The sequence below is a fragment of the Nycticebus coucang genome, chromosome 22 (genome assembly GCF_027406575.1).
Source record: "Nycticebus coucang isolate mNycCou1 chromosome 22, mNycCou1.pri, whole genome shotgun sequence".
Classification (NCBI taxonomy): Eukaryota; Metazoa; Chordata; class Mammalia; order Primates; family Lorisidae; genus Nycticebus; species Nycticebus coucang.
The window spans coordinates 30,607,730-30,614,270 of NC_069801.1; the positions used below are offsets into that span (position 1 = coordinate 30,607,730).

At 56.6% G+C, this 6,541-nt stretch overlaps 1 protein-coding gene across 1 annotated transcript in view; it reads right to left on the bottom strand.

Annotated features, from left to right (window-relative positions):
* The window catches only part of GRIK3 (glutamate ionotropic receptor kainate type subunit 3), a 230,470-nt gene extending 229,043 nt beyond the window's left edge, over positions 1–1,427 (bottom strand). Inside the window, exon 1 of the mRNA XM_053577119.1 lies at positions 268–1,427. Within this exon, the coding sequence (XP_053433094.1) occupies positions 268–382 (115 nt within the window). The 5' untranslated portion in view covers positions 383–1,427. The remainder of the gene's footprint in view (positions 1–267) is intronic.
* Between the last annotated feature and the right edge of the window lie 5,114 nt (positions 1,428–6,541).

Sequence of the window (6,541 nt, forward strand, 5' to 3'; positions counted from 1 at the left end):
CTAGAACCCTTCGCCACACTCCGCCAGGTCTGACCTCCCCGAGGAGCGCGCCAAGGGCCCGCCGCGGCCCGTCTGCCTCCTCCCTAATAAGTAAGGCCCTTGACCCCGGCTTTGGAACTTTGTCCTCACCGGGAAGAGCTTCCTGGTGGTCATTCGGCTCAGCAGCCTGGAGAGAGGTTGGAAAAATCTCCCGGGACCGCGTTCAGAGGCCCCAATTCCCGCCCCCTCCCGGACGCACGGAGACCCCCGGCTCCAGGGAGCCCTTACCGATCCGAATGACGTGAGGCATCCCGCGCGAGTCCGGGATCCAGAAGGTGCACACGAGGAGCCCGGCCCAGTATTCCCAAACCAGACTCCGGAGGCGCCGCCAGGGAGCGGTCATCGTTGGGCGCCGCCGAGCGTGCCCGGGGCGCGGCCGTGGCGGGCTCCCCGGGGCGGCAGCTCTAGGCGCGGGCGCGCAGCAGCCCCCGAGGCGCCGCCTGGCCCAGCCGCCCGGCTCCGGAGCGCCGCTGCAAGTGGGGGGCGCCCCGCGGCGCCGCGCACATCTTACTGGGGGGCCGCCCGCGGGCGCCCGCCCCGCCCGGCTGCCGCCCACGGGCCACCCGTGAGTGAGACTCCTGGTCTCCGCCCGGGCTCTGCTCGGACTCAGCTCGGGCTCTGGCTCGCGTCGGCTCGGCTCCCGCGCGGGCTCCCACCTGCCCCGGCTGCCGGGCGCTGGCGGGCGGGCTGCACGCGTCTCCGGCCGCTCCTCCTCCAGCTGCTGCCGATGCTATCGCCTGGGCTCGCACAAAGCCCCGGAGTGGAGTTGCACGCGCGCACACACTCTCTCCCAGCCCCCTCCCCCGCGCCCTGCCTCCCGCCTTCCGCGCCGCCCGCCGCCCGCGCTCCCTCCGCGCACTCCCCCGCGCACACACACTTCACACTCACACCCGCCGAGGCGCATACTCGCGCGCTCACACCTGCGCGGGGGGCGGGGAAGGGGACCCTGGACCCGCTTTGGGGGGACACTCGGAGAACCAGGACTCTCCTCGCTTCCCAGACGTCCCCATCCGCCCTGCCGCCCCCAGTCCCTTCAACTGCGAGGGCACGGAGCCCGGGAGCCAGGCGTGGAGCGCGAGAGCTGGCACCGCGAGCTGGGAGACGGCGGCAGCCCAGCGGCCCGACCAGCTGGAGAAGACGCGCCCGCCAGGAGCAGCGAGACCGGGAGCCCGCCGTCTGCGGAGCCTCGCCTTCCCGCTCCCACGCGGCCGGCGCTGGCTGGACGGCAGCGGCGGGAGACTGACCCGGGGATCGGTTTCCCTTCCCAATCCCATTCCCCCTAGAAGCAGAGTTGGGGCTGGGGGTTGGGGGGACAGAATTCAAAGAAAATTGTCTGCGAAAGGCCAGGGGACCTGCAGGACCTAGTAGGGGAGGGAGAGCCCAGGCCAGACCCCTGCTGTGGAAGGCAGGACTTGACCGAGTCCCGCAACTCCGGGGCTCAGAGGAAGACCGCTAACGCCTTAGATTACAGGGGCGAGTGCGCTGGCCCCGCTCCCGCTCAGCCTTCTCCCCTACCACGGCAGGAGGGGTTGCTGCCCCCTCCCCCTTTCCTCTTGGGAGAGAATAAAGAGGAACTGTAAATTTCAGTAGGACGGAGCGGGACCCATAGGGAGCAAGCTGAAAGGGTTAAGAAAACGTTGTTTATTAGCAATAATAAATTTTTTTTTCCAAGTGGCACTGGGTGTCGAGGGAAGGGAAGGGCTGTGGAGCGAGGCTGGAGCAGGAGGCTTCGGATTACGCAGTTAGGGGAGTTTAATGACCTTTTTGACAGAGACAAAGCGGCACCGACCGATACAGTAGATAAATAAACGGATCTGTCACCAGGCAGCGGCTAGGCTGTGTGCGGATTTATTTTTCTCATTTAAATAATTCGATCTATTCCATCATTTCCAATCTCTCCCATTTGCCAGCTGTCTGGTAAGACATGGTCCCCAACATCTGAAGAGCAAATCTTTAATTTTCTTACAAATATACTACACGTAGCTCTAACTGCCTGTTAATTTCCCTCTTTTCTTTCCCTCCCTGTCTGGGCTTAGGGGACTGTGGCATTGTGTAGGGATATGAATATCCCGCCAATTAGGAGGGGACTTCCTCCCACCTGAAGTGGAGGGACTGTGGCTCTGGCAGGAGGAGACACTCTCTGAGCTCCCTTCCAAAGAACAGAGAGGGGTGTGCTGGTCCTGAGCACATCCTGGAAAATCCAGCAAATGGAGGTTACCAGATGTCTGTCTTTACCAAACTTGGGCTTCTCACCCTGGTTTTGGAAGCAGCCCCTGGAAAATGTTGCCTGAGGGGAGGATGTGCAGACCAGAACCAGAGAAGCAGCAGCTGCCACCTCTTGATAGAAAGTACCAGCCCCAGTGGGCACCAGCCAGGAATGGGTGTAGGAAAGAAGAGCAGAGGGCCCTGCCCGCCAGGACACAGCTGGAGAAGCCTCCTCCATTGAAGACCGGAACTCCCTCCCTTGGCCTGCCTATCAGCTTCTGCAGCCTGCTGGTTTGGTTACCCCAAGGAACCAAAAGAGCGGCTGTTTTCTGAGGAAGAAAATTCTTCTCCCGATGGAGAAATGGAAGGGGACTTGGACTGGAAGGAAAGAATGTCGGTTAAAAAGGCATTGCCAAACAGGGCTCAAGGCTGGTTTGAGGATGGGATGAGGAGGGAGAGCTGGATGCTAATTCCATATGGCCTGTCCTGCCGGCAGCCTTCCAAGTGGCTTGGCAGGGAAACAGAAGAAGCAGAAAGGTAGAGGTGTGGCTGCCAGGAGTGAGCAGATCTGAGGCCAGTGGGAGGGGGGAAGAAGGAAGGGGAGCAGGAAGAGGAGCGGTCTCCAAAACAGCTCCCATGAGAGTGGCTCTAGAGAAGTGAAAGAATGAAGGCAGAAACGGACATCTGGGGCTCTGAGAAAGTGAGAGTGTGGCCCGTGACTCAATAGTCCTCTTGATGCCCCCAGGGAAGCAGCAGAACTGGGCTTGCTCCTGCTGCGTCCCACTGTGGGCGGGAGTTACCGAGCGCGCTGCGGATGGAGGCTGTTACCCAGCGCGCTGCGGACGGAGGCTTTTTTCTGCTGCCACGTAGGGCTGCGGTGGGAAATGGCTGCAGAGGCTGTGGGCTCAGTCACTGGTCTTGGCTGCCTAGCTGCAACCCTGGGGTCAAAGGGAAGCTGCTGTCCCCAGCCCAGGATTGGGCCTTACTCTTGCCCCAGATGCAAGGCATTCTGTAACCTAGAGATTTGCCCAAACTGACAGCAGCTTGTTCCCTGCCAATCTGAGGGAATGGAGGATGCATTGCTACAAAAGCAACAGCAGTGATAGTAATGACCACTAGCATTTATTATGTGTTTTCTGTGTTCCAGACAACATACTTACTAGCTTATATGCATCACTTCATCTAATCCTCTCCACAACCCACTGTGATAGCATCTTTGCTATTTATCCATTTTACAGATGAAGACTCTGCACTTCAAAGGGGTTAAGTAAGAAGCCAACATTATACAGCTAGTATGAGATCTTTTCTTCTTCCTTGCTTTTCCCTCCCTCCCCCCCTTTCTTGCCTGCTTGCTTTCTTCCTTCCTCTAGAATTTTTTGGGAATCCCTGTTTGCCAGGCACTATGGGTAAGGATCCAAAGTGCACATACAGACTCATCAGACCCCTAAGCTTGCACCTGGGCTGAGCAGGGCATAGGCTCTAGTCTAGAGAAAGATCCCCATCCCCCCGCAGAGGCCCCTCGGGGCCCCTGGCTGCCTATAGAATGGCTAACAGTAGAACAGGATTTGGGCACTTTACCAGAACAAATTGGGGAGCTCAGTTGTCCCTGACCCAATGAGCGAAACTTGTAGCCTTCTCTCCCCAGCATCATCGCCCACCTCTCCAGGCTGCCCTGCCACCGGCAGGCACCGGGACTGGCACTAGCTCAAGCCATATCTCCGGTTTTTGGGAGCTGCCAATCCAGGCTTTTCTAATTGTTGGTAAACAAGTCTACCCACCAGCCAGGCCTCTGCTCCTGGCTCCCCCACGAGGCAGCCAGCCCCGGATTTATGAGGCCTCCAAACCTAATTCAGACTAATGCAGCTTTTCATTCCCAAATAAAAGGGGCCGCTGTCTGAAAGGACAAGTGCTCCCGCATTTCATTAACATCCCTGAAAACGGCTGAGCTGGCCCAAGTTGCTGCCAGTGAGATTCATGTCTCCCACCGGCTCACAGGTGGGGAGTGAGGATAGACTCCCAGGAAGAAATCAGACACTGCCAGCCCCTCACTGGCCCCTCCATGGGCCCCTCCCCAACTTTGGCTAGTGAGGGAGGGGAGCCCCCGGTGGTGGCCTATCAGGCTCATTTGGACGAGTCCCTGGTGTGCATGTTTTGTTTAGACTGATCCACTCTAGCTCTCAATCTCCCCACAATCACCGTGAGTGATGAGGCCCTGGGCTCGAGTTACTGAGATTCATGATCTCTGCTTCCCTGGGAAACCACGAGCAAACTCATGCAGTGGCTGAGTGCAGATTCCTAGGACTTGAGTGCCCTCTGCTGAAGCCTGCCTACCTTCATCTCCCTTCAGGCTGGCTGCCCAGTGGCAGGCAGGCTGCTTGGGCAGGCTGCTGTAGGTGGTAGCTGGATGCTGAAGTCCTGGGACTCTGGCCACTCCCCTACATGACTGCTAGCCTGCTTGTGGCCACTGTGCAGACCTATACGTGGGATGCCTCGCGAGAATGGGGGTAGGGCTGCCTTTTCCCCATCACAACCCAGAAGGGGTCTGGACTAGAAGGAGGCAGTTACCAGCTCTTGCCTGATCTCTGCTAACAGCCCTAGCAGGGTGTGGGAGCAGGGGGGAGAAGGCTTCCCCAGTGTCCACACTGCACACCCTTATCTCAACATAAAATGTATGTTGACCACAAAAGCCAAGTCCCAGCCCCTTGCAGGACACTGGGACTTGCCTCCTGACTCAGAGACAGCAACCTCTCCATCAGCCTGGGGCCTTTGTTCCTTGTACCAGTCTGCGAAGGGAGAAGCTCCGCCAGGCTGCCCCCAGAGCAAGCAAAAAGCTCAGCGAAGGTTGCATCGCCTTAGATTTTTGTCAACAGTCAAGCAAGTTCATTCCCACTGAAGTCAATTCTTGTGTTTATTGTCAGCTTAACCTGCTGCTGTGAGATATTTCTCAGCAGCGAGGGATACAGGTAGACAAGCCACCAGAGATAGGCTGTTGTACTGACATCTGCGTTTGTGGTTCGAGTGTAGTTCTGGTGGAGGAGTAAAGGATACGTGGTGATTCTGTGGGTGTCCATACATGATGATGGAACAGCGGCTGATGGGCTGAAACCACAGGGGCCCTGCAACCATCAGGGAAGGGAGTGGGGAGAACCATCCCAGGGACCCAGCACCTCCTGGCCTACCAGGTCTCCCACGGCTGGTCCCTTTTTCAGCCCCAGAGTCACTTGCTCACTCAGTCCTTCCTTCAGTCCCATTAATTCCTTCATTTGTTCATAGGATCTCCATTCATCTTTATCCACTCATTCACCCACTCATTGATTCAATTACACAGTCATTCTCTAATTAATCTACACACCGTTCATCCACTCACCATTCATCCCGTCACTCAGGGACCCACACAGCCATTCACTTACCCATCCATCCCTTTTGCCTAATTATTTGTCACTTGTCTCTCACTCATTTTCTCACTCATTCACTCACATCCAGCTGCTTACTCACTATTCATCCATCCATCCATTCATTTAGCTGTCTATTCTTGTGGCCAATCATCCAGTTGCCTATTCAGCCCTTTGCCCAGTCTCTCGTTCATTTATTTACTCACACATTCATCCACTTGCACCACCTCCCCACAAAACCAGCAAAGACACCTGCCAGCTCCTCCCATCGTCAGTCACTTTTGGGGCTGAACCTCAGACACTATGCAATCTCTGCTTCAGCCCAGGGAGCCTCACCAATGTGCGGAGCTCTCCAGCCAGCCTCCCAGCTGTTCTAGCCCTGCCACAGCTCCAGCTCTCATCTCCTCCACTTTATCACAAAATTCAGCAACGTTCAGGATTCATCTAACATCCCTGGCTCTGAGATAGTCAGGGAATTTGCCTTACTGATGAAGACTAAGGCTCAGAAAGACCCAGGACCACATCAAATGATGTATGTAACAACAGAGGTGGAGCCAGAACATCATCTCTTTTTGTGTTTAGAACAACCCAGGGATGCAGGGATGAAGAAATAGGCTCACAGGAGTCAAATAACTTGCTGGGAAGGGCAGAAGCAGGCCTGTATCATTGCTCAGTGTGGTGGGGAGAGAACAGGTAAATGAGGGAGAGAATGCATGAAGGAATGAGAGAACGTGACAGAATACATGAATGGACAAATGAGTAAGTGACTCTTGCCCGAAAAGTCAGTGGCAAATCTGAGCTTCTAACCCAAGTTTCTGGATTCCCAACCCAGCACTCTCTCTCCACTGCCTAACAATTGCTTCTCTATCACACTCTGACCTTGCAGAGTGGAGCCAGGGGCAGGG